This window comes from Podarcis erhardii (genome assembly GCF_964252035.2).
Source record: "Podarcis erhardii genome assembly, chromosome: 1".
Lineage (NCBI taxonomy): Eukaryota > Metazoa > Chordata > Lepidosauria > Squamata > Lacertidae > Podarcis > Podarcis erhardii.
This window is the reverse complement of record NC_138497.1, coordinates 86763030-86790066: the sequence shown is the minus strand read 5'-3', so window position 1 is coordinate 86790066 and position 27037 is coordinate 86763030. Positions and strand designations below refer to the sequence as shown.

The window sequence follows — 27037 nt, the reverse complement described above, 5'->3', positions numbered from 1 at the left end:
ATGGGCTGTGGCATGTCTATTTGGGTTGTTACAGCTGGTGCGTATTTCTGAGGTTCTGCCTAAGAGCCAGGATGCCCTGGAGCTTACACCATACTTCCTACTGCCTGTTGCCAGCCAACCGCAAATCATGAGTGCAAGTTGCAGAGCCCCTGACATCACAATCAAGCTCCTCTTTTCTTACCCCGGGCAGCAGCTTTGAGTAACTAGGGCTCTGCCTACATGGAAAATGAATATACCAAAGGATGTGTCAATCATCAGGAAAAATCCATTGAGACTGTGAGGTAGGGCTTGGGTTTCAGCTATTCAGATACTTAGTGGAACTGCCCACCAAGCCTTCATCCTGGGTTGACTAGCTCATTTTATGCCACCTGAAAACAATTGCCTTTGATACACAAGGCCAGGGTCACTGCTATGCTAAGTATTGTTGGTTCAAGAGGAAAAATAGGTATAAAAGGATAATTTCTGGATGCCAAGCTCTACATTTGGGGCAAATACTCTTTGGTGATAGAACCACAGCAGAGATTTAAAATCACAAAATATGCAGCAAAGTGAAATGTGGATGTATAGCCTGTCAGACCTTTAAAATATGCCCTTGTGAGTTCCAAAACTTCCAAAGACCACATGTTTGGTAAGTTAAGATTGGTTTACTTACAAATTCTTCAAAGATCTGGTTCATGTACTTTTTTCCCTTTTTTTTTTATTAATTTTTTAGAAAAGTTTTTCTTTTACAAATTTAAATAACACATACTTTCCAATATAATACATAAATTCTTTTAGACTTCCCCCAGCTCCCTCCACAATCCTCATGATTTTAAAATTTAATTCACATTTCCTTTATAATTGTATTGCTAGTTAGTGAATCTTTACAGCTCTTTCCCCTCTTACAACACCCTTTCTCCTCACAAAGCCTCTTTAAAACCGACTAGCGTTGTCTGTTCATCACATATATTTTCCAGATGAATCGTAAACTTTCTCCAGTCCTGTATGAACTTGTGATCCTTTTGGTATCTGATTTTTCCTGTCAGTTTATCTAATTCAGCAAAATCCATCAATTTCCGTCTCCATTCTTCCAATGTTGGTAAATCTTCTTGTTTCCATTTTTGAGCCATTAAAATTCTTGCCGCAGTCACTGCATATTGAAAAAGTTTATAATCACTTCTATTGATCTCACTTCCTGTAATTCCTAACAAAAAGGCTTCTGGTTTCTTCACAAACGTATATTTAAACATCTTTTTCAACTCATTATATATCATTTCCCAGAAGCCTTTTACTTTCTTACACTCCCACCACATATGATAAAACGACCCTTCCTTCTCCTTACATTTCCAACATTTATTACATGTCTTATACATTTTTGCAAGTTTAACGGGAGTGATATACCATCTATATACCATTTTCATGATATTTTCCTTTATCGTCATACATGCAGTGAATTTCATATTTTCCTTCCATACCTTCTCCCAATCTGTCAGCTGTATATTATAACCAAAATCCTTGGCCCAATGTATCATAACCGATTTAACTTCTTCGTCTTTTGTTTGCCATTCCAATAGCATTTTATACATTTTTGACAAAACCTTATAATCATTATTTATTATCTCTTTCTGAAATCTAGACTCTCCTTCAATATATTTCCTCTCTTTACAATCCTTTTTAAACATTTCATTTGTTTGGAAGTAGTGCAACCAATCATATACATATTTTTTAACTTGTTCATATGGTTCATGTACTTTTTTCCATCCAGCATTCAGAAAAAAGTTGCACTGGCAGTAAAACTTGTCAGTTACAGAGGTGAAAGTTCCTAAATAATTGGTATAGGAACTCAAAGAGTGGCTTGTGAGAGCTATGCAGCTAAGCTGTAGCAACCAGGTTAGCCTTTTCACTCACTGAGCTTCTCAGAAACACTGAAGGGGAACAAAGGATTGATTACCTAGTCCCTCCCACAGTGAACTAAACTTGGCAGGACAGCTTACTCTATGGTCTTAACTCCTTCATGCATTAATTAGACTTATGTATGTTGGTTATAATAGGCTGGCTATCCCACAAGTAGATCATAGACTTGGGCTCTAATCATGTCAAAGGGTCGATTTAAGGCAGCCTTCCACCAGCTAGTGCTCTCCAGAGGTTGCTGGACTCTAGTATTTCCCATCCCTGACCACTCAGTTGGAACTCATCAGCATTTGGAGGGCATCAGCTAGAGAACTCTGTTTTAAAGCAACATTTCAGTTCAGTGAAGTGTAAGCATATTGTTGCTTGCTCTGCTGGCATAAAAGAAATATTCACTGCATATAAACGTGCGGCTACTTTGACAGTGAAGAAAACTATAGCACAGCACTTACCCTCTGAGGGACTATGTCATTTCTTAGGCCACATCCATACCATACATTTACAGAACTAATATACCACTTTAACATTATGGCTTCCCCCAAAGAATCCTGGGAACTGTAGTTTGTTAAGGGTGCTGAGAGTAATTAGGAGACCTCTATTGCCTTCCCTTTGGCCCCATATCTCCTGTATCAGAGTTTGGTCACATCTGCACTATAGTTTTAAGGCACTATGACCCAACTTTAAGTTATGACTTCCCCCAAAGAATCCTGGGAATTGTAGTTTGTTAAGGGTGCTGAGAGTAATTAGGAGACCTCTATTCCCTTCACAGAGCTTCAATTACTAGAGTGGTTTTACAACCAATTCTTCTTCCCCGGGAACTCTATGAATTGTAGCTATGAAGTGGTATGATACCGCTTGAAATGTATACTCTGTTTATACTCTGTTTCCTGTAGTGATGCATGTGGCCCTGAAAGGCAAAGACTAATTCTCAGATGCACCCAGTTGAGGTTTAAACCAATGGCTTTTTAATTTTTCATTTGTATACCGCTTTTCTACTTTGGTATACACAAAGCAGTTTAAAACCATAGATGTGAGAGTATACACAGCAAAGATCACACATCCTATAACAGTCCGATCTAATGCAAATAATTCTTACCGGTAATTAAAAACACAAGTATAAAAACAAACTTAAACCAATTAAAATAATTGGCATTGATCCAAGATCCAAGCTAGTTTTATAATTTATAGACTAATGTCAAGACAGCGAGCCCGCTCTTTCTGCTTAGTTCTCCTTCTGCTTTCTATTCTGCAGGGCCAGGTACTTACGGCATCTCCTTGTCTCTGCCCTGCATGGGTCAGCCAAGACACCCCAGTGTCCCTCCAAGTCTCTCAACAGGACAGACAAAAGATGAGAAGGACTATTATGAAGTCCTGGGCATTCCCCAGGGGGCAACGCATCACGACATTAAAATGGCGTAAGTCAGCCTTCAGAGCATTCAGTTCACCCGAGGAACCGCCAGCCTTGAGGCAGCTCTGTCTGGCTCACAGCCTCCATTCTTCCCTCCTCATCCCCAGCATCACATTTAAGCTTCAAAAGACTTTCCTACTGAAGCCAATAGGATTTGTTTCCAAGCCTAATTGATTTCTTTTCAAGCCAGAGTCTCAGCTAGGGAGGGAAAAGTTAACCTTCCCCCTTGCCAAAAATGCCTTTGCGCCATTACTTATTTAGGCTGGAGAAACTCTTCTGTTGGCTTCAGTAGGAAGGTTTTGTGAGGCCTAAATGCAGCTAGGGAAGGGGGAGGCTACATTGTGTGTATAGGACAGAGAGGAGGGGAGAATGATTGAATGAATGAATGGGTTGTGTGGATGAGATAACAAGAGAGTATGTGCTGTTTTCAAAAGAGAAGACAGCATTGAATCCTGAGTCACCTATTATGAAATGCACAAGTATACTTATATATACTTTTAATGGCTAGGAATGGGGATTTGTTATGTTGGGGCAATGAGGAAGCACTGAATTCTAATACCTTCAGAAGTCAATGAAGTAAGCATTTTCCTTCTTTAGGGTTGGCAAAGTGTTTGATTTTGAGTTGCAGAAATAGATTCAAAAATATATATATTTGCCCAGGTGGTTAACGGGTGGTCCCAAACAGACTAAGTTGTTTCCAGAGGGTCAGGAGGTTTGCACAGATCTCTCACCCATTCAGGTAGATGCCATCTTATGTCCTTTGTGCAATAAATAGCACCTACATAACCCACCTGTGAGGAAGGGGTACAGGGTGTTAAGAAGCAAGGAGCACTACAGTACTCTTGTACAACAAACCTGGTTCTATTTGTAGAATTTTGCGGTTAAAAAAAAGTGATGGGGAAAGCACTGGAAAGTGGGAGATAATTACCAATTGGCAGAGTGGTATAACCTCTGCACAAATTTTGTGCAAACAAATCAGGATGAATTGCTCAAAAAATAAACAGGCCACCTGGAACCTAATTCTTTACATCCTTTCCTTTAACTGAACAGGTACAGAGAGAAACTGAAGAAGTGGCATCCTGACAAAAACCCAGATAACAAAAAGGAAGCTGAAGAGAAGTCCAAGGAGATAATGGAAGCATACAAAGTGCTGTCAAACTGTAAGGGCTCAGACTCCTAGACCCTTCTGGGGCCTTGGTTTCCCAATGAGACACAAGTTGACCCTGGTTGCTGATCAGCAAGAGAGTGAGGGAGAGTGTCTTTTCAACCAGTGCTATGCACTGAAGCAATCCTGGTTAGAAATCCACACCAGTAATCTCCAATCTTTTCCCACCTGAGAAGCATCCTTAACCCCAACCTGCAGCATGGGACCCACATTTATTTTATTTTCTAACATACATATTCCCCTTCTCCTTCTCTCTCCAGATCTATTGACACTGCTTTAGGAGTCTACGGGCTTAACCGTCTTCTCCCTATGGAACGCTGGGAAATGCAGTTTGGGGTGGGAACCAGCCAGTGGTAGATCTCTCTTAGCACCTGTGCCAAACTGCAATTCCCAGGCTTGCAGGGGGAGAGGCTAACAAGTTATAACTAGTACAGAAATGACACCAATATTTAGAGTGGATATATATCCACACTTTTTTCTCTGCCTGCTCCCGAGCCCCTATCTTTCTACTTTTCTTTTTCTTTTAAAGTAAACGTTGTGATGCCATTGCTGCGACCCACCTTATGTCAGACTGGTCCAAACCCAATAGATAAAGAGCAGCAGTCTACACACATCTCCTGACTGCCTGGAGGCATCACCCTCTTTGTTTATATGCACAGGAGGCTGATGTCCCCTTCGTGCCTCAATGTTTCCATCTTCCTTTTGGGGAATTGCTTTGGGGTGCTCATCTGAAGTAGTAGAGCTGCGGGAAAACATGCAGTTTCGCCATCAGTCCACTTCCTATTAGTAGGTGCCTAGAGCTTCTCTCCTGCAATATGCCACCTTCTTTAGATGGCTGCCAGCATCTCTGCAGCTTTTCATGGCTCCCTATGCTGCTGCAATTGACTATAACTAGGGACAGGGACATAAATTTGCTTCAGCTTGCATTTTCATGCTACTCTACCTTATTTGCGCTTCCCAAACCAAAACACAAGCCAAAATGCAGCTATCCTTCAAAATTCACACTTACCTTAATTTTGCAAAGCAGTTCTTAATAAAAAACAAGAACCCCAAACACCTCTGTATACATTAGAGGAAAGTAAAAATGCATATAGCGAAAACAACACACAAAAATGATTCATGTTAGGAGAAAATAGCTTGCAAAAACTAGGCAAAATTGCAAACAGATATTAGAAGAAATGTTGATGAATTTTCACATGGACTTAAAAAAAATGCAAACTAGTGCAGGAATGTGGTGGATTGAATTTAAAGATGGAAAAACTAAAAAAAAGGGAGAGAAACTGAAACTGGCAGGTTTGTTTATCCCTAACTGTAAGCTTCTTAAAAAGCTGGTTTGTCACCGGGGGGAGGGGGAATACAATAAGTTTCAGTTTTATGGATGCCTTGTGCCTAGAGGGGTGGTAGTTTTCCAAATCCTGAGCCAAGTGCTTGCAGCTGGCTGCAGCAGGGCTGGAGAACTTTCAGGTATATCTTCTGCCTTTCAGCAAACAAGCGTAACCTGGATTGCTCCCTCCAGAACAGACAGAATGAAAAAGGTGAGTGATTTCACAATTCAGTCTCACGCTCCTAAGAGGAAATGGAGAAAGCCACAATTAGGAGTGTCTTTGTGAAGCTCTTCTTGATCCACAGAGCTGCAAGCATTGGCCAAATAACATGCGATGAGGAATGTGTGGCAGCCAGTGACCTGCCTTTCCTATCTTGCCCCGATAATATTTAGCTAAAGTAGAGCTCCAGTGCCATGTCATTGGGCGCTGCTTGCAGGGGTGAAGAAATTCAGAGTGTGATGATGCCACATGGCACTTCTTCTTTAATTACATGTTACCAGGGAGACCGAGATCAGCAACAGCCACTTGTTCTTTGTAACATGTGTTTGGGACTCAAGGCAGCGGAAGAGAAAGAGTGAAACATCTTTCTAATTGGATCCAGCTTTGACTTAATCCCACTGAGGTTGTCAGCTCAGCTGACCTGCACTGAATCCTGGGTCAGCCAGCCAGAGGCCACACAATTAATATAAGAATGCTGTTTGCCTCTGGTTGACCTGGCAGACAGAGATCAGATCGAGCATAATCAAAATCATTATCTGATGCATGACAGAAAGTGCTGTATTGACATGCTGGGTGTTAGCTGGCTAGCTCAGTTGTGGGTGCCTTATTCCTGCCCACCACTCTGTTACAGGTTTATAACCTATTTCAAAGCATGTCATGTACTTTTTAATTTTCATAGCTTTTCAGCTCTCAATAACCTGCACTGCACAGCCTTTTGCGCTTAGCTACTCCAAGTGGAACTTCCCTTGACGACTGTTCCAAAGCTGTAGCTTGTGCAGAATGTGTTGGCTGACTTTTTATAACCTTGGAGCCATGATTCAAGTGCTGGTTCGACCTATAGAAGAGCTAAAAAGCTGGTATCTGGCATATCTAATAAACAGTTTCCACCCCTTCCTTTGCATAGTTATTGTTGGCTGTCTTCCCAGCAGTGTCCTCCATCCAACAATAGGCCAGACGGACACAGCGCCATTTGTGGTTGCTGCTCCCCAGAATCTCTCCCTCTGGGATTTGAACATTTAAAGATGGGAAGCGCTATTTTGAGTGAAGCAGGCATCAGCAGCTAGGAGATGTTAATGAGTAGTGTCAGGTTTATCTGCATATATTAGTTAGAATTTAGTTTTAGTTTTAAAATATGTACAATGGATGTTTCCAAGCATGTTTGAAGTCTAAAATAAAAGGGGCAAAAACCCGTTGGCTAATGACACACTTTCTCAGTCAGCTCCTTATGCTTGAAATTTCAACTCCTTCATGGAGAACCAATTACTTAGCTGGCCAGAAGGTTGCTTAAGCAGGTGTTTGCCCAGCCGAGCCCAAGCTTGCTTTCCAATTAAGGGTATAACATGCTGTTGAGAACTAGCATTGCTGCAGCTCGTCTGCCTGCCCTGCAGCCTGACAGTCTGGCTGGCAGGTGAGTCAGGCAGAGCAAGGTAGCATCACTAAAGCTGTAGGGATGCCTGGACTGCCAGAGAATAAAGGCAGGACTGATGGTGCATCCGAAGCAGGTTAAAGAGACTGGAAGCTAGCAGAGGAGGATAATGGAGGCAACTCGGGAGCTAAAGTAGGAGGCAAGGGAGAGGAGGAAGATGAGGAAGACAGAGAAGGTGGAGAAAGCACAGGCAGTATAGAAATAGAGGAGAATGAAAGGGTCAAAGGGGGACAGGGCTCCCTTAGAGGAGCAGGATACAAGTGGGTAGAAGTGGGTGGAGTTATAGAGCAGAATGCCCCAGTAGGGAGTCAGAAAACAGGAGAAGGCAGTGTAGAGGTTGATAAGATCCCACCACTACAGATACCATTGGGATTAGTAGGAAAAGTTAACTATTAGAATAAAATTTAACCACCACGATATATTAATTGATGAGTCATCCATTGCTATTTAATCTTTCTTGTCTTCTGTTGCTTGTATTGTCATATATGTTAATTCAATGATCCATCTATCTATGAATGAACAGAGAACAACTTGGGTCTAATGATGCTAAGAGCCCTGACCACTTCAGAATAATGGGCTCACCAGGTGGTCTCTAAGAGGCACACTGGGGCTCTGAAGACCCTTGGGATCTTATAGGAAATATGGTGTTGTTCACACATGAGCTTTGCTGACTTTTGCCTTCAAGTAAGATGGAAGTGCTGAGCATCCCAGGCCACTAACTGAACTATCCTTTAAATAAACTGTGGCAAATAGTCCCACTTCCGAACTCATTTTTGCATCCATTTTGATTGGTCCTGGAAACACTAGAACAAGCCCTATAAGCTAATTTACCTTGCCCCAAAGCATCACAATTAAAGTTGTTAACATGGAAATCAAAGACATCTTCCTGATTTTGTAACATCCTTCAAAGGTAGCCCAGACCTGTATGTCAAACTAGCACATCACTATTCCCCATTTCCTATCTTGCAACAAAATGCTTTTGTCTCCTTTTAGGAGAAAATATTGAATTAGCCTGACTTAATCAAAACAGCTGTATAGATTATTTGAACAAGTTGTGTTCACAGCAATGCTATTTTTATAACTTATACTTTTATTATGCTCAGGTGTGAGCCAAACACATTTTTGTACGTTAGGTTTTTATAATACAATATATCTATGTAACTTCCATCCAGATACACTTAAAAAACCCGAAAGAAACTGTATTTGATGTAGTTCTATTAAATGTTGCTAAAATTATTTTGCTTTGATGATAGTAAGCTATGTTTAATCAAAATTTTTGCAGAAGTTGCATTGTATGTACTTCGGGCATATAATTATCAGATCCTTTCAAGAAGCATATTTTGTGGAATGCAGTCTTGTTTTTCTTTGATAATCGAGAAAGATTAGAAAAATGCATCTCCTTCAAAGGAAGTTGGGTATAAGTATCTTTCTGATATATTAAATTGTGACTTATGCTTTTAATTTCACTTATCTTCTTTTCTGAAATGCTTAAGTTCTACTAACTAAAGGAAATGTATTTGTTATGCGCCTGAAGATTCATCCTTGAACATTAAATTTTCTGTGTGCTTATAAGAAAGGGGACTTATCCCCCTGTTAACATGGCGGTTGTTGCAGAGGGAACCAAGGTGAAAAACCTGTCAGACTACAGTAGACTACAGACTGTAAACAACTGTTTCCACTGCATAGAAATCAGGTTTAGATTTGTCCTGTGAACAGAGCAAAATTGTCACAAGACTAAAAACTTGGTTTATTGCAGGTGTGATGCCTGCCTATGAGAAACACAAGAGTAATACGGTAGACAAGAAAGACCACACCAAGCCAGACAAACCAGGTTCTCAGGATGACGAGTTGAGTGTGGAGAATGACAAGAGCTCTTGTTCTGAGTATGATGACTCAACATTTGAGTCTGATGATGAGTCGTCGAGTTCAGAGCATTATTCCACCTTGAACTCTGATGAGTCTAATGAATCCAGTTCTGAGTCTGGTTCTGAGTGTAGCAGGTCAAGCTCCAAATCCAGTGAACCAAATTCAGAGTCAGATTCCGAGTCCAGCGATCCAAGTCAGAAGTCTAGCAAGCCCCTTCCTTTGCATCCACATAGAAAGCCTCACAAAAAACACCGGGCAAAGCATAACCAATTGTCTCCTGAGAAAAAGGATTTTCCATTCAGGAAGGGTAAGCAGACCCAGGATGGGAGAAAGAGATTGCAGACTAGGGAGAAAAACCTGCCTGTTGAGAACAGTGCATTGCACACTAGGAGCAGCAAGTCCGGTAAAGAACCTCTCGTGGAGAATAGTGAGAGCAACAATGGGAAGAGGAAAGCCCCAACTGAGAAGAATGGGGCCTATGCAGAAAAGGCCAGGCAACAGAGCAAAGATTGGGAGACCCATACGGCGAAGGCTAAGCTTCCCAAGCTAAAAACTGAGCTGCATGGTGAGAATAAGCTTCATACAGGGAAGACGAAACAGCGGCATGGGAAGTCAGAGTCAAGCACCAAGAACAAGCTTCGGAATGCGGAAGCTGATGCCGCCCCTGGAAAGCATGAGATGCAAACTGAGAAATTTTCAGCACAGAAACGTAGATCCCATCCAGGACGTGAACCTGATCATGGGACAGAGCAGTGTGCTGGGCAGAAGGAACGATCTGACAAGCAGGAGCCACGTATTGGACACCTGAGGTACACTAGGAGGAAAACCTCACCAATCAAAAGTAAGGAGATGTCAGGGAGGATGACTAAGTTGATATCGCCAAAGTTGAAAGATGGAAAAGCAATATGTTCCCAAAAGGGTGAGCTGCAGGCTGGGGAAAACAAGACGCACGCCGGGAAGAGCAAGGCAAATGTCCAAAAGAGGGCACTGAATGATGAGAAGAGTAGGATGAAAGTCCAGAAAAATGAGTTGCATCCTGTGAAGAACAACATGGCAGTCCAGAAGAAGCAGCTGAATGCTGGGAAGAGCAAGGTGCAGGTCCAAAACAGTGATGGGAGAGGTAACAAAGCAGATCCCCAGCACACTGAGAGCACTATGCCTGCTTATACATGGAAGGTGCCAGCTACCGTCTGGCTTGGTCCAGCAGAAAATACAGCAAGGTTTCTCTTTGGTGGGGCCCCCGAGTTCTCTGGTGCTGGCCAAGCACCACTTCCGGCTAAAAGAAAACCACGTGGAACGAATCAGGCCATGCAAGTAAACCAGTGGGAAAATATCCAAGCCTGGAATAGAATAAACCAGTTAAATCCAAGGAAGAGCATGCTTCTTCCACATATTGACACTCCAGCTCATAATGGAAAGACTTGGTCTCCATATTTAAGTAGCCAAGGGGAAATGTTTGACCCAAATGCCCCGTCTTCCTGTCTGCGATGCTCCCAATGCTGGTGCAAGCTCTTTCATGACAACCTGTGAGTGTGGATGAGTGCTGGGCACCTCCAGGAGTGAGTGTTTGAGAGTACAATAAAGGAAGGGTCAGGAACCCAAATTTTATTTGTTCATACTTGGTGCTTGCTCTTACTCAACAAGATACATGGGAATTATTATGAGGCTACCCAGATGCTGGACTCCCAGAATCCCTCAGCCCCAGCCAGCAAGGGATGATGGGGGTTGTAATCCAGTAACATCGAGAGAGTCACAGATTTTCCATCCCTGAACTACCCTAACAGATGCAGCAATGGGAACACTGAGTATCCAGGGGCTGATGTGGAGAGGAACAACGGTGCTTTGGCCCAGGGATCCTTTTGCTGAAATAGTTGTCTGTCCCCAATATCCATGACACTTAAGCCACTTGCTGCTTTGTCTGAATTTATCCCCACAGCATTTACTTTTCCTCCTCGACACTCTGATAATTTCTGCCCCGATTGCCCATGCCTACATAAGATGCCAACATATGAACATCCAAAGACCTCAGCTGGATGAAACCACTGGACAACCTAGTTCAGCACTTGGCTTTCCAAAGTGGCTAACCAGATGTCTTCAGTAAGTTCAAAAACAGGGTATGAAGGCAACAGGCCCAGTGCTATTTTTCAAGGAAAAGAGATGTTGGAACTCACCATGAACACCTTATATTGGCAATGGCGCCCACCTGAGAGGTGCCAGAACTGAGTTCTGGTGAGTTCCAGCTGGGGGAAAAGCCCTGAGAAGGCCTCTAATGGCATGCACCTCCCAGCCTCAATCAACTGGTATTCAGTTGAATATTGCTCTTGAACATGGAAGCTCTGCTCATCCAGAATTTGTCACAGTGAGTTCACTGGAACTTACTTCCCAAGTAAGTGTTTAGAACAACAGAAGTTTTGTTCCCTCCCTGCATATAAATAAAATGTCCATGACAGGAAGTGAACAATGTAACACCAATTTTTGAGATAGGGATCCAGTGGGGGCCCAGGAAATTATATGATGGTTAGCTTAACATCTATTCTGGGAAAACTAGTGGGAAGCATTATTAAAGACTTAATTACAAAGTATACAGGCGGGTGATTCCACTATCTCTGGCACCACATTAAGGGGCTATTATCCAGGTTTTATTCAGGTTTCATTATTGAAGAGATAGGGGATCAGCCATTAGGAATGCTTCTTTTTCCCCAGGATATCTTAGTGTAACCTGATACCTGACTAGTACATAACTAGCCTGTTTTGAATGTCTACTGCCACCTCCCCCACTCCATCTTGAGACTGTAATCAGATGCAGGTCACATGGCTTTTTCCTCCCCTTACTCTGCTTTCTGTCTGCCGTCTAGCCAGATGTAGTTCTGGAGAAGTCAAATGGTTGTACACTATTTTGGTTGACCTGCTAAAGGTATTTTCCCTAATATGGATTGTGACTGCCGTGAGTTGTAACTGAGTGCATGGACATATTTCAATAGGTTTGTTTTTGTTGTTGCATAATTCCCCCCCCCCATTTATCACTCTGAAAACAGGAGCAGAGCAGGACAAATCCCTTAGGAGATGTATGTCAATCATGATCATTACTGTTTTATGGCCTGTCTGAAGCTTCCTACCTCAGGAATCACTGAGACACTCTATGCACTATCTATCAGTTATATGCACCTATTCATTACATGACATGCATCACTTATTAACAACCATGCCGGCAGTTTGGCTTGAGAAAATTCATGGATTACAGTATTTCCCCTTTGGATGAGCCAGAATGAAAAACACAACAGGAGGGTACCAAGGCACTCATTGCAGTGTGAACTTTTATAAGCACAAATAGGAACAACTGGTTAGGTTGTTATCCAAAGCAACTTGTCCAACACTCACAGATTTAGCTTTCTATTGCATTGAAAAAAAATGAGATTGTGACAGACTGGGGGGGCACCTCTGTAATATCAGTTGCTGGCACCACCTCAGCTTTTCCCTAGCTTTGAAGCCCAAAGGCACCTCAAAACTATGGGCTTTCTCGTGATCAGGGAAATAACACTCCTCAGCCAACTGATCATCATAATTGGACCAACCTCTGATTCCCATACACCTAACTAAGCAGGCATTTACTGCAGACCCTCAAAGTGTCCCTATTTTCCAGGGTCATTCCTGGATTTACAGAAGCTGTCCCAGTTTCTGATTTGATCCTGGAATGTCCTGCTTTTCCTTAGGGCATCCTTATTTTCACTGGAAAAATGTTGGAGGATGTGGAGTTATGCGACCCTGAGCCAAGGAGACAAGTACAGTGGTACCTCTGGTTACGAACTTAATTTGTTCTGGAGGTCTGTTCTTAACCTGAAACCGTTCTTAACCTGAGGTACCACTTTAGCTAATGGGGCCTCCCACCTCCGCCGTGCAATTTCTGTTCTCATCCTGAGGTAAAGTTCTTAACCCGAGGTACTACTTCCGGGTTAGTGGAGTCTGTAACCCGAAGAGTTTGTAACCTGAGGTGTTTGTAACCTGAGGTACCACTGTAGCTGTAGTGTCTTAGAAGACACCTGAAGTCAGCCCTGTATCGGGAAGTTTTTCTAATGTTTTATGTTTTATCATGTTTTTATATATGTTGGAAGTCGTGCAGAGTGCCTGGGGTAACCACGTGTAAAGAAAAGGTTTCTTTCTAAATCCCCATGATGCAACTCAGACTAGCTTGGAAGCCATGTGCTCTGACACATTTATGCCCATTCATCCCAGACACATGGAGATTGATGGTAGTTCCTCGGGGTGAGCAAAAGAATACTTGACACACGCTCAGACGCACACTCTTCTTTATTATTCCTTTGCATGTTCTAGAACTGAGCCCTGTCATGTCTGGCTGCAGGTGGATCCTAGCCAATCCTACACACAATGGAAGCCAATGACAAAACAGTGTTATTCAGGGACCCACAGATATGCTGCATGACTTTGTGTTACAGAGATGTTATTTCACAGTTTCATGCGTTCATTTCGTACAACAGATCACACACAGTGCCATATATTCCTTACCATTTCCTCTCCATGTCTGTGATGAATCCCAGCCTCTAGTTGTCACATGGTGATGCCCTGGCTTGGAGTCCCCCTCCCTCAATTACTAACCCTTCCCAAGTACCATACACCTGGGCCATGACCAAGAGCTTGCAGCCTCACCCCCCTGACATCACAATCTGCAGAAGATTGTCATTGGTTGCAGTATATGCTCATCAAGAGAGGGTAGATGCAAAAGGATGATGGAGAGGTCCTGCTGTCCTTTCCTATGTCCAAGGCAGCCAGAGGCAGAAACAGAGGCTTTGGGCAGGTATGAAGAGCCAGAGGTAATGAGTTCATGATGCAGATAGCATGCACCTTCTCCCTCCCTCCTGAAACAATAAGATGAATTCAGAACTCCACAGCAAGAGGGTGGAAGAAGCCAAATAAGGTCTATGTCTCCAGGGATGCAGATGGAGAAGAGTAAAGTCTAGAGAGACCCTGGAATGCAGAGATCAGAATCGGGAGGTTAGACCCTTAAGCACAAAAATGGAAGATGAGCCTGCTGGATCAGGCCAATGGCTCACCTAGTCCAGCATCCTGTTCTCAAAGCGGCCTTCCTGCTATTTTATATCTGCATTCTTGAACTACAAGCCCAGATGGCAACTCAGTGGTGGGTGGCTGTGGGTAACCAGTCCAGATATCCGCAAAGCAATTGCACATATCCATAAAGCATATCCTTGGCATTGCTTAAAAATACATAAAAATATGTAGGTGGAAGGAAACTTAATGGAATTCCCTTCAGAATATAGATCAATTTATTAGTTTTCCTAATAATCTCTACCTGGCCTTGCAGGGATTTGAACCTGTCGCTATTATACCAAATGACCTTCTCAAAAGCAAAGCCCCCTTTTGGCCATCTCATGTCCTAGTGATCATGTGTGCATAACATGGATTAGTGCAGGGGTGCCCAAACTTTTTTCAAAGAGGGCCAGTTTTGATGCGTGAGGGCCGACCAAAGTTGTTGAGCTTCTTATAGGATTGAAGTTGCTGAGTGAATATGTGTTGCAGTGCAAATCTTGTAATATTGTCTGCAGTCTGCGCTAAATGAAGGAGAGATGTTGCCACTGTTTCCACTTGTAAAGATCCAGGGCAATTTACTGCAGGTTTATATACTTAATGATTTACATCTTGGTTATCAACACAGGCCAAAGACCTTTTTATTTTACTTAAGTGCAATAATTTGTGCCTTTGTGATGCTTAGCCAGGACCTAGGGCCACTTTTTCATTTATAATACTGTATAGTGCAGTGGCTGGCACTGTGGGTTAAACCACAGAGCCTAGAGCTTGCCAATCAGAAGGTCGGTGGTTTGAATCCCAGTCTCTGCTCCTGCCAACCTAGCAGTTCGAAAGCACATCAAAGTACAAATAGATAAATAGGTACCGCTCCGGCAGGAAGGTAAACGGTGTTTCCGTGCGCTGCTCTGGTTTGCCAGAAGTGGCTTAGTCATGCTAGCCACATGACCCAGAAGCTGTACACTGGCTCCCTCGGCCAATAAAGCGAGATGAGCACCACAACCCCAGAGTCATCCGAGACTGGACCTAATGGTCAGGGGTCCCTTTACCCTTTTATAGTGTAGAACAAGGGAGTTGGTCAGCAATGTCCTCCTGAGGTGGAAGCACATGCCACCTGCAACTTATGAGAGGATGGGATAGTGGTGGCTGCACATAAAGCTAAACTGTGTTTTGAACAGACATCTTGTATTAGGTACTTTCAGCAGAAGATGTTTTGCATCTGGCATCAGTTGAGTCTTCTGAGAGCTGGAGTGGGTGAGTGTGGAAGCCTGGCTGGAGGATGATCAATGTCCTACCATGTTCTCTCCTAATTTACAGCTGGCCTGTGCGCTAAACAAGCTGCATCATGGTTGATTACTACCAAACACTGGACATCCCTCAAACGGCCTCCTCAGATGACATTAAGAAGGCGTAAGTAGCACAGTGTGCACCAACCACAAGATGTTATATGAACCTGAATTTGGCACTTCATAAAATATCCCAGTTTGGCTCAGATCAGTTTGGAGCCTGCCCAGTTCAACTTGGGAAGGTCTATCTTACCTGCTTCCTTCTCCTCACCTTTATTCACTATTGGGATTTTTTAAAATGACTATGACTTTTTTCACCTTTGACAGAAGTGGATACATAGCAGCCCTTCCAGAGTAGATAAACTGCCAAATTGCAGGTATATAGGTCCAGGGGCTTTTGTGCTGGGCACATCTAAACTGTGATTCACCCCTACCCCTTTAGGAATATCTGTGCAATCTGCCCTTTAATTATGTTGTTTAGTGCATTCAATTTCTATCCTACCTTTTCCCAAGGATTCCAGGTAGATTATGGTATTGCACTTCAAAGCAATCATACGATAACATAGCTAAATAAATTAAAATCACCCCATGCTTTTAAAAAATATCATTTATTGAAAAATAAAAAGGACATAATTACAAGTGCACAGAGTAATATGACACACACAAACAAAAAGAAGATGAAATAGTAGTCATGTAGAAAGCAAAACAAAAAAAATCACCCCATGCGTGATTAACCCTGCCACAGAATGCCAGACAAAAGAAAAAAAAGTTCTGCAACCATTCTGGAGAGCTTACAGACCCAGACTTTGATTGAACAAAGGACTCTAGGACAAAGGAGTTGTTGAACTATAGGTCAGCCACCAAACTCACCTATCTACAGTACATGCCCTCACTATTTGAATTTGATGCATGGACAATGAATTCAAGGCGGCACTCAGTAATAATAATGGCCAAAGGGGCTTAAGAGGTCAGATTTAGCACCTTGCATTGTGAATGGAATGCAACAGGGCAGGGAGCCAATGCAGATGCTACATCACAGGTGTCATTAATCTTTTGAAGCATACCCCAGCATGGAAGCAGGATCCCACACTGTCTACTAGCTGAACGCACCAGTTAGTAACTGAATGCAACCAAACAGAGTGCATCATAGTAGCCTATCCTCGAGGTTACAAAGGTATTCCTACAAATTGGTTGTACGCTGGCTACATGGAGGTCCTTTCTGTAATATCTTGGGAATGCAGAAATTAAATAATTGCCAATACTAGGGTTGCCATATTAAAAAAGTAAAAACTAGGACACCCCAAATTTTGTTGAGCTTTTTTGGAACCCCCACCGCAGATGTCAATTCCGCCTTTGAAATCCCAAACACTGCAGCCCTAGTCAATATTGCTTCCTATGTGAAGACTTCTAGAAATCAACAGATTATGTAGTTTAGGCATGCACCACGGCATGTACTGCTGGTATTGGGGAAGAAATGACACCTCTCCTCTTGACATAATATTGAGATGTGACGGTTTCTCTTAATGGTAATCCTACAGTTCAGTCTCTCCTTTTGGACTGCTGTAGGTACAGGAAGAATGCACTGAAATGGCACCCAGACAAAAACCCAGGGAACAAGGAATATGCGGAGAAGAAATTCAAGGAGATAGCAGAAGCATATGAAGTGCTATCAGACAGTAAGACATTGGACCATTCTCGCCATTCCCCATCCCAGGGGTCTCCCATCTCTGAGCTGTTCCCTATGTGCTCCTATATGCCCCCTGCCTTGTTGTGATCTTTTAGAGACCTTCCCTATAATGCACACATGCCTCTTTCTGAGCTGCTGCTGGCTCCCAGTTCTCACTCCCTGCAGGCCACAGAGATGAGAGCTCAGCCCAATCACAGTCCACCCAGCATGAGTTTCCTGGCATCCCCTTTGGTTCATTGCTATACCTGCCAGCCAGCCTGCCTTCCATCCATCTCTTCAAAAGGAAGAACCAGGGGCACTTTTAGCAACTATATTTTCTGCTACTCAGTACTTTGCTGTTGTTTGGGGCCACAGTGCTTAGTGTTGGAGGAAGAGCTTGTGGTGTCTCAGGGCAGCGGTGGAGCAAGCCAATCGGGCACCTGGGGTGGCATGCGTGCCCTGCGTCCGGGAGTGGGGCCAGCTGGGGCAGGACGCTCCGCAGGGCCTCCAAGGAGTCTGCCTGCCTCCTCCCACTCAGCCGCCCTACAGCTGAGGTGTAGTGGGAGGTGGTGGGCAGACTGTTTGGGGAGAGACGTGTGGCACGGGTATGCTGCAGACCCCGCGGTGAGTGCCGCCTGGCATTTTGTCACCCCCCACTTAGTGGTGACACCCGGGATGGACTGCCACCACTTTGCTCTGCTGCTGTCTCAGCAGTCTTGTAGCTAAAGAATATGCACAGAATTGTAGCAAAAGTTGAATGGGCTTCAAGATGGGACTGGCCTCCTCTTGTTCCTTATTTCTGGCAGGTTATAAGCGGGACCTTTATGATCTCTACGGACTCGAGGGGCTGATAGGACTAAGCACAGGTGAGTGGAGGTCAGCGGCGTAGCGTGGGTTGTCAGCACCCGGGGCAAGGCAAGTAATTTGCGCCCCCTAACCCAGGGCAAGGGAAGTAATTTGCGCCCCCTAACCCGGGGCAAGGAAAGTAATTTGCGCCCCACGCCGTGGCGCCCTCCCCCTACCAAGCCTCTATATTCTGCGCTTGTCAGGCTTGGCTGCTGGCCCTCCGTGGCCTGGCAACGGACTCAAGAGACCGGCCGTGGCGGCGCTGGAGGGCTGGTCTGGGGCCCGAGAGAAGCCTCGGAGAGTTCTCACTGGGTTGACCTCGCAGCCTGGGCTACCCTGCGGGGCTGTTGTGAAAGGCGAAGGCGAGCGGCAGCGTGGCTCGCAGCGGAGCAAAGGGCACGACCACGGCGCCGGGACGTGCCCTTTGCTTGTGCCCCTTTGCTGGGGAGGCTGAGAAGGGCGCCCTTTGCTGCGCTCCCCCGGGAGGTCCCCCGGAAGCAGAGCCCGCTTCCTGCACTGGCAAGGAGGATGAGCCCAGCTGGCAGGCCGGCCAGAGAGGAGCCTCGCGGGCAGCGAGTGGCTGGCTCCTTGCGGGCGGCGGCGGCGGCAGCGGCAGCGCAACTCCCTCCCGCCACGAGAGGCGGGCAGCAGCCAGGCCTCGGACCTGCAGCCAGGAGCGCTGCCTCTTCCCGCGCCCCGAGGGCTCCCCGCGCCCAGCAACCCGGGGAAAGCACCGCACTTCCACCACTGGCCCTGCTTCCACCACTGGCCCCTGAACTCCAAGGCTGAGGCTCATGGCGCGCACCCCAGCTTGCAGCTCCTCCGCCGCCCTTCCAATGGGGCAGCGGCGCGCAGGGAAGAGCAGGCGCGCTCTCTGTCCCCAGCCGAAGCCGGGGGGGGGCTTCTGGTAGCCCCAGGGTGGGAGGCGGAGGGTGGTCGCTGGCTGCAGCCGCCTCCCCTCGCCTCTGTTCTCCTCTCAAATCAGACACAGACGGCTGCTGACAATGAGGAGAAGGGGCGGGGGCGGAGAAGTGCGGCGGGGGCAGCGGGAGGCGGCTGGGGGGGGGCTCGCAAGAGAAGCGCGCCCCGCGGGACTGAACCAGGTGCCTCTCCTCGGCTCCCGCAAAGCGACGTGCCCGTCTTGTGCTCTCCGCAAAAGGCGCCAGATCAAAGCGGCAAACGGTACAGATCCACGCCACGCCCCCTGCGGAACAGTCGTGCCCTCCACATCACAGGCAGCTCAGAGTTAAACTCTGTGCCCGAGGCTCTTCGGCAACTCTGGAGGTGGCGAGCGCCCCCCCCCCATGTTGCGCCCGGTGCGGCCGGCCCCCCTTGCACCCCCCACGCTACGCCACTGGTGGAGGTTGGTGTGTAGACATACAGGACATATTATCCATACGCACCTCTGTTCTGGGCTCAGTCCTCACCACAAGCACTTCCTGGTGCTCTCACCAACTGGTGCTCCTCCCTGCTACCCTGAAAGCATAGAGTTTGTTTAGTACCGGAGGGCAGGAACCTAACCTGTGCAGGCTGTCCCAGGCTTGCACTTGGAAATTTTCTTCCCTACTGGAAATCTCACAGGGAGAAAAAAATCCCGATGAAAATCTGGGTTGCTCAAAACACATTGTTGCTTCACTGTATCCTTTACCCCCTGCCCCCTATCTCTCTATCTTTCTGTGTTTTTATTTTGGGAGCTGTCTTCTTGCTTGACCACTGTTTGCAAAGGGGTGCATGCATGGAGACCCCTCTTGCATCAAGTGGGAATAATGAACCCTGAGAACTGAATTGTTTTCTTTTGTGGTTTGGGCTGCTTCCTGCTCTGCGTTTCTTCCTTTCTGGCTCTGCATCTTGCTTTGGGCCAAGATATCATGCCTAGATTTAGCTGTCCTCAGCATATCATCCCCTTTCCCTTCTTCCTCCACTCCCTGAAAGACATCCACGGTGTGCTGAGAAGTGATGGTGACAGGTATCTGGTTTGTTTTCTTAAGGTGCTGGGTTTTATCCAAGCGCCACTGAGACTCCGGACTTCATGTTCACCTTCCGTGATGCAGATGAGGTCTTCAGAGAGTTTTTCGAAGGACAAGATCCCTTCAGTGAACTCTGTGGTATGTGCTGGCATGAGGGAAACAAGGGGTAGGCAACATAAAGCTGCCTTATAATGGTGTCTCTGGCTCACAGCTGTCTCCTCTGGTGGGCAACAGCTCAGGCCTCAGGCAGAGGGGTCTTCATCAGCCTTTGCACCTGAGACTTCTCTTCATTTAACCTGGAGATGCCAGAGACTAAACTCAATGTGTTCTGCCAAGAGAGGTTTATTTTAAAACAGCAGTGCTACACCCCCGATTCCCCAGGCTGCATCCCTTACTGGCCCTCCCTTGCACCATCCTTCTTGAGTACTTTATTCTGGTGGGAAAGTGTCTTTGAACCTTGGTAGTCGCTTTGGCTTGCCGTGACAGAGAGATGTGGAAAGGAGGAGATGCAGAAGCTTCTGAGATTTGCATGGCTGGGCTGCCGCTTACTATACAAAGTTACAGATAGGTAGCCGTGTTGGTCTGCCATGGTCAAAACAAAATAAAAAAAATTCCTTCCAGTAGCACCTTAAAGACCAACTGAGTTAGTTCTAGGTATGAGCTTTCGTGTGCATGCACACTTCTTCAGATACACTGAAACAGAAGTCACCGGACCTTTCTATATAGTGAGAAGGTGGGGAGGGGTATTACTCAGAAGGGTGGTGGGAATGGGTGATTGGCAGATAGCTGCGATGAGCCTGTTGACGACTCTTAACGACTGCAATAGGTCTAACAGGAAAAAGCAAGGGGTGAGAAGGTGAAAAATGGTTTTGTCATGTATAATGAGATAAGAATCCAATGTCTTTGTTCAAACCAGGTCTCTCTATAGTTTTAAGTTTAGTGATCTTAGACTGGAAAGAGAAGCTGCTGAATTGCAACTTATCACCAAACTTAAAACTATAGAGAGAGTCGTCAACAGAGAGTCGTTAAGAGTCGTCAACAGGCTCATCGCAGCTATCTGCCAATCACCCATTCCCACCACCCTTCTGAGTAATACCCCTCCCCACCTTCTCACTATATAGAAAGGTCCGGTGACTTCTGTTTCAGTGTATCTGAAGAAGTGTGCATGCACACGGAAGCTCATACCTAGAACTAACTCAGTTGGTCTTTAAGGTGCTACTGGAAGGAATTTTTTTTATTTTGTTTTTACTATACAAAGGTGAGAGCCACATTTGTGTCCCTGCCCACTTTGCACCTGGTCCCACCCACCAGTAGCATGCAGCCGCTAGAAGTCTGCCTGGGAGGGAATGTGGTCCTTGGGCTGCAAAAGTTTCACCACCCTGCTTAAAAATGTCTATAACTTGCTTCTTCTGCTAAAAAATAAAGGCACTAACACCCTAGATGCAGGACCTTTCTCAGAGACAAAGGAGCTAGATGTTATTATAGCTTTCAGGACCAAGGTTACAAGACAACGGCCTCACTCACATTTTTCTTATTTGCATTCTTTTTCAACAGTGAAAACAACTAAAATGTTTCCTCCCCTCTCCAACGGTTCACCCCTGTGCAAGTTTGCTCAGATAGCGGTCGCACTGTCTTCAGAGGGTCTTGTGCCCAGATAAGTGTGTGTCGGATTGCTGTGTCACCAGGCTGCTGAAACAGAGCCATTTGGAGAGGAAGAGGAGTGGACTTTTGAGAGAGAGGATTGTATGAGCTCTGTCCTCCCAGCCTGAGCCTGAGCTCAGAGCAGTGTTCTGTTCACCCTAATGAATCAGCCACCACAGCAGTGGATTATATTCACTACCATGATCCACAGGGCTTTTCTTCTTTGTGCTTTGACAGAGACAAGGACAGGGGGAAGGTTCCAGGTCTAGCTTGGCTGCAATCTTTCTGCTCTGTCCTCGCCCTTACTGAAGGGGTGCATGTCACATAAGACATCCTCTCTGTGTCTTGGGGTATGATATAATCATGGATTTGTATTGCATTATATTACCTGATCTGCTTAGGCTCATTGCACCAAGCAACGAAACCGAACATGTCCCTGCATTATCTGGGTTCTAATGTGTAACTGGAAAGTCTTCCACTTATCAGCCTCTTCCTTCCTTTCCAGAGGAGTTGTCCCCATATACAGATCTTCAAGGAGGAATACCCCAGTGGGTCGTGCCAGGCTGTACTACCTACTCCTATTGCTCCTACAGCTCTCCATTCCAGACAGGTAAGGCAAGGATGCATCACCTTGCAGCCTTGAGCCGCTCAGTGGGCAATTGCAGGGCTTGCCCCTGTGCTTCTTCAATACACATTGCCTCTTCCATATCTGCTTCTCTACCTCATTCTGGCTCTGTCATCTCACAAGGACCCAATTCACCCCTGCTTTTAAATGTCCGAGGAACAATTCTCCTGTTAAGTGTTGGTGCCTCCTTTGTCCCACCCCTTCATTCCCACTGACATTTGCAGTATGGGAAGGCCTCTGCCATTTGGCTGGTATTGAGGCCTGCGCTAGCTGCCTCCCTCCCTCTCAGCAGTGATGTTGTCACTTTCCCCTCCTAGATTTCTTCACTACGTTTGGGCCTGGTGCTGAATTAGGAATAGGCTTCTGCTCTGTCTCCACATCCACTAAGTACATCAATGGCAAACGGATAACCACCAGGAGGTGAGGTGACAAGGAGGGGTCAGGTGCACGAGAGTTAACCTGCCTCCTAATCAGATGTAATGGCAAACTACCATTTTCTGCAAGAGCAGAAACAACTCACTATAGCAAATTGTGCAAAAGGAGAATGGAGAGCGAAGGGGGAAGAGGGAGTTTGGGACTTTGGGACTTTGCCAAACCATCATTTGGCATTTTGTTTGAACTTAGAATATATGTTCCTTTTCTATTACCTGTCCTCCATCAACCCAAATTCATGTGTTGTGCAAATAATACAATAGAAGAGACCTTCAAAAGCACTTCATGTGTGATGAAATGCTCTTACAAATGGGAAATTCTTCCTTATGTTTAAACTAAAGCTTCTTCCCTTCAATTACTTTTGCCCTGTCCACCAACCTTCTGAGATTTTTTTTAATACTATTAAAAACGACCAGTATCATTGTCCTTCCTTAATCTGTAGGCTGATCCTTTGCTCAGATTGTTTAACCTTTTATCTTCTTACAGTTCATTTATGAACTGGTGTGGGTTTAAAAACCTTTAGTGTCCAGGCCTCAACACAGTACTGCAAATAATGAATTATCCTTGCTGTAATGTTTCAGATTTGCCCTTGCTTAATTTCATTTTGTTCCTCTTGACCAGTTCTCGTTATTATTGAGATAATTTTGAATGTGTAGCTTGTCCTTTGGATTCCTTGAAATTCCACTCCATCCCCTGTACATCCTACTCTTCTGGCTCTTGCATAGCAATACCGGTAACTAATAACTCCCACCCCTGTGGAGTAGATCTTGACAATTGTTTCCTGCTTACTATCAGTGGTTTCCCAATTAATCAGTTTATTTGTTTAGATATATAACTAGCCTCCATGCTGTGCTTGTGTTAGTTAAAAACTGTTAAGGCAGAAAAAAATGAAGCGAAACATTCTCAGTGTTGACGATAAAAATAGCCACTCTGTATTAACTTTGTCCTAAGTCTTACAGTGCTTCTGAGCAATGCTCAGGTTTGGATTGTGCTGAGCTTCTAGAAGGGAGTTTTTAGGGAAGAAGTCACCGAGAATGCCTCTGTTGTGTGGCTGTTGGGGTGTGGGTGTGGGTGTGGGGTGCGGTGTGGCGGCAGCACACGCTTGACCAGAATGCAATGTGGCAAGTGCTGCAATGCAATGTGGCAAGGCCTCTTTTGCAGGATCCTTGAGAATGGGCAGGAGAGAATGGAGATTGACGCAGATGGGGAGCTCAAAGTGGCAGAAGTGAATGGTAAGAAATCAAACTCGGAGGGCACTAGAGTTGGGCACACATCTAGAAGGGAAGATGGGGGTCTTGGCCTGCATCTTGGTCGGTGGTGACTGGTGTTTACTGTGACTGCCAGAGCCAATGGGTGACACTGAGCCTAAGTTGAGGAGGAGCAGGAGCAGCTCTATGGCTCACTCTAGGCTGGGCAGTCCCTGGAATAATAAGGGCATCCACTGTATCTCATCGCCCATTAGCAACTGTGCAAGGATTAAGACTATTTGGGTCCAGGCTTGAATTGGTCCATGTTTCTCCCACATTAAAATAAGCAGAGAAATCCACTGAGGTCAGGATATTCTTTTCATGTTGGCAATGGGTCCTCCTTGTTTGAGGGCTGCTGAAGGGGCACTGGGAAGGCTTCCCATTCTATGTTGCTATCTCAGGTGCTAAAGAACCCTGCCCCTGCTCCCATTGTCTCTCATTCCTATCCAAATGACACTGCTGCATGCTGGGGCAGAACGCAAAGCCCCTTTGAGCCTCAGGGATGCTGGGCCCACAGAGTGAGCTGCTTCCCCTCCCCTTGCTTTGTTCACCTCCTCCAGACCTCACCAACGACGACTTGAAGGCCACAGTGGAGCTCATCCAGCCGGAGCAACACGAGATCCTGCGCTCATCTGCTACGGACATCCCGACTCCGCCACGCCCACAGAGCACAGGGTTTTCTTTCGCCCACCCTGAAGATGAAGACAAGGAGCTGCACCGGGCCACCCTGGCCTACAGCCTATCTGAGATGGAGACCGTGGGGCAGCAGCACCTGGCAGGCGCCCCCCGAGACAGCTCCAGGAAGAGGCGAGGCAGTGCTCGGAGGGCCCACAAAAGGATGCCTGGGCCCAGTGAGGAAGTGGCGGGTGCTCCCTTTCCCATTAGAGCCAGGAGCCCGGGCGCAGGAGACAACACAAAGGAGGACAAGCCAGCAGAAGACCCAAAGGGCAGAGGCTGCGCTGAAGAGCCGGAGAGGCAGCAGCTCGCCTTGCCGGCAGCCCCTGAGGAGAACGACTCGGTCCTCAGTGACATGCGGTATGTCTTCCCCGACATTATCCCTTCCCACAGGGAGAGGGAATCCATCATGTGCACTGTCCTCTGAGCCTCACCGACAAGCAAGAGAAGAACGCTCCCGTGTCCAATAAAGGTCACAGCCTGGCTGTTGGTCTCCACAGTGGCATTATTCCCCTGAGAGGGGGGCATGCAGGGTACCCCAGCCCAGGAACCGTCTGGCTCTGCCTGAACTGCCAAGCTCAGAGGTGTGCACTTATTTGTGCACTTATTTTATTTAAAACCGTTTATGTATCACATATTTTTTTTAAAAAAATCTCTTAAGAAAGTAATGTATCATGAAAACATTAATGATTTCACTATGTGCACATCATTTGCATAATTCAGGCATAGGGAATTAGTTCTAGCTGGTAGAATGGATCCTTACTTCCCCGACAGACCAGCTTTGAGCCCTGGGCTCCTTGGGAATGGGGTACAAATTCAATAAATAACTGAGTCAGTTATTATGATGTCAAGTGACCACTTTCAGGCATCCTACGAGCGCCAAATAATTTATTCTGATGTCGGAATTTGGTTTTTCTGGGTGCAGCCTAATTGAAAGTGTGTTGGTGAGAACCAGTCAAACCAGAAAAGAATGGAGAAGCTTCAAACAGCTGTGGTTGCCTGATAAATGGATCATCTCTAGGATTTGTCCTCTTCCCCTGCCACCATATTACTGGCTTGTAAAATTACGAAGAGCGAGAAGGGACCAAAATCCTGTCTTGTTGAAGAAAGGGCAGCCTTCAACCCTACAGCTCACTTACTATTAAGTGTTCTTAGTGAGGAAGGGAGATGTTCAAGTCTAGCTGAAAGCCGCACCCTCTAGTCCAGATGCACGGGAGCAGGTTACAAAGATTCAGTAGCAAGGCAGGTGCTTTGCACATGTAGAAATGCCAGTCACCTTTCCATCACTGCCTGCAGACACTGGGAAAGGCTGTCCCAGCAGATGCATACAAGATGGATGGTGCATCATGTCAGCAAAAGATCAACCTGTTGAACGAGTTGTGGTTAACACCTGCTCTGCATCATACCCTTGAGTGAAGTTAATGGCACCTGGAAAAGGTGTATGCTAACAGGGTGAGGAACCTGGAGGCAGTTCTTAGAAGCAGGACGCCCACACAGATTAATATCCCACTGCATAGGCCCTGATGGGGCGCAGCTTTTATAAATATATAAACTGTTAGGATCTCACCACAAAGTTAGAAACATGGCTCCAAGAGAAGACCCTGGTCTCTCCCATTGCACCTTAAGACACCCTGTCATCCCCTGCCCCCCATTTCATTTGTTTTAAAATAAGCAAGTTTCTACCCTTTGCAAAAACATATGCAGACTTGCCAGGTAATGACACTGTTACAGTCTCTCTACATTGACCACTATTCTCTCTCACATAGAGAAAGACAACAACCTATTAGCATATGCAAATTTTTAAAATATAAACCAATTAAGCATAAGCAATAAAAAAAACAGGTCAGAATGATTTAAGCCTCTACCCTGACACTGTCCTATTGATTTGATGCACAGCCTTACCAATTTTTCTGGATTACTGTAAGAACATGGAATTCCCCATGCATCCAGTAATTCCTTATGACTTTGGGTGTTCACCAGGAAAGCACTCCTTTTTGTGGCTTCCATCCACTGGGGGTGAGTAACACACACTGGGGAATTGGCATCAAGGCTTTCTGCCAGGGTGGTTTCTTCTTTGTGTGTTAACTAGCTGGCAAATGCCTGTCTGTGGTAACTGTTACTCATGTGATTTGTGTATCTAGCACCACCAGTTACAAACAGCGCACAGGACTAGCTGAGAAGCATATGGAATTGAGGGATAGTGTTATAAAAGGTCTCTTACTCATCATTCATAAGAGGTTTTCCATTCTCTCTCTCTCATCCCTCATTGCAAAACAAAGTGTTTCCTTATTCGCCTGCCCC

At 45.6% G+C, this 27037-nt stretch overlaps 2 protein-coding genes across 3 annotated transcripts in view; both read left to right on the top strand.

Moving 5' to 3' along the window:
- The first annotated feature begins 149 nt into the window (after positions 1–149).
- LOC309328844 (uncharacterized protein) lies at positions 150–10904 on the top strand. 2 transcript variants are annotated; one of them, XM_081839295.1, is made up of 5 exons: positions 150–281; positions 3140–3302; positions 4346–4455; positions 5945–5995; positions 9187–10904. In XM_081839295.1, the coding sequence occupies exons 2-5, from the start codon at positions 3178–3180 to the stop codon at positions 10824–10826; spliced, it is 1926 nt and encodes a 641-aa protein (XP_081695421.1). In that variant the 5' UTR covers positions 150–281; positions 3140–3177; the 3' UTR covers positions 10827–10904. The 2 variants fall into 2 exon arrangements, with proteins under 2 accessions (XP_081695421.1, XP_081695422.1); XM_081839296.1 differs by lacking the exon at positions 5945–5995.
- Positions 10905–13982: 3078 nt separating this feature from the next.
- LOC309331340 (uncharacterized protein) overlaps positions 13983–27037 on the top strand; it is a 35528-nt gene continuing 22473 nt past the window's right edge. The window contains exons 1-9 of the mRNA XM_081843436.1: positions 13983–14106; positions 15669–15761; positions 17204–17313; positions 18110–18169; positions 20138–20254; positions 22263–22367; positions 22700–22802; positions 23976–24046; positions 24622–25161. Coding sequence (XP_081699562.1) covers positions 15697–15761; positions 17204–17313; positions 18110–18169; positions 20138–20254; positions 22263–22367; positions 22700–22802; positions 23976–24046; positions 24622–25161 — 1171 coding nt within the window. The 5' untranslated portion in view covers positions 13983–14106; positions 15669–15696. The remainder of the gene's footprint in view (positions 14107–15668; positions 15762–17203; positions 17314–18109; positions 18170–20137; positions 20255–22262; positions 22368–22699; positions 22803–23975; positions 24047–24621; positions 25162–27037) is intronic.

What these genes read in the sequence shown, in the direction of transcription:
- LOC309328844 (XM_081839295.1), top strand. Translation starts at nt 3,178, where the DNA reads ATGGGTCAGCCAAGACACCCCAGTGTCCCTCCAAGTCTCTCAACAGGA. An exon ending in ATACAAAGTGCTGTCAAACT is followed by an intron (nt 4,456 to 5,944) that starts GTAAGGGCTCAG and finishes TCTGCCTTTCAG; the next exon opens with CAAACAAGCGTAACCTGGAT. An exon ending in GAACAGACAGAATGAAAAAG is followed by an intron (nt 5,996 to 9,186) that starts GTGAGTGATTTC and finishes GGTTTATTGCAG; the next exon opens with GTGTGATGCCTGCCTATGAG.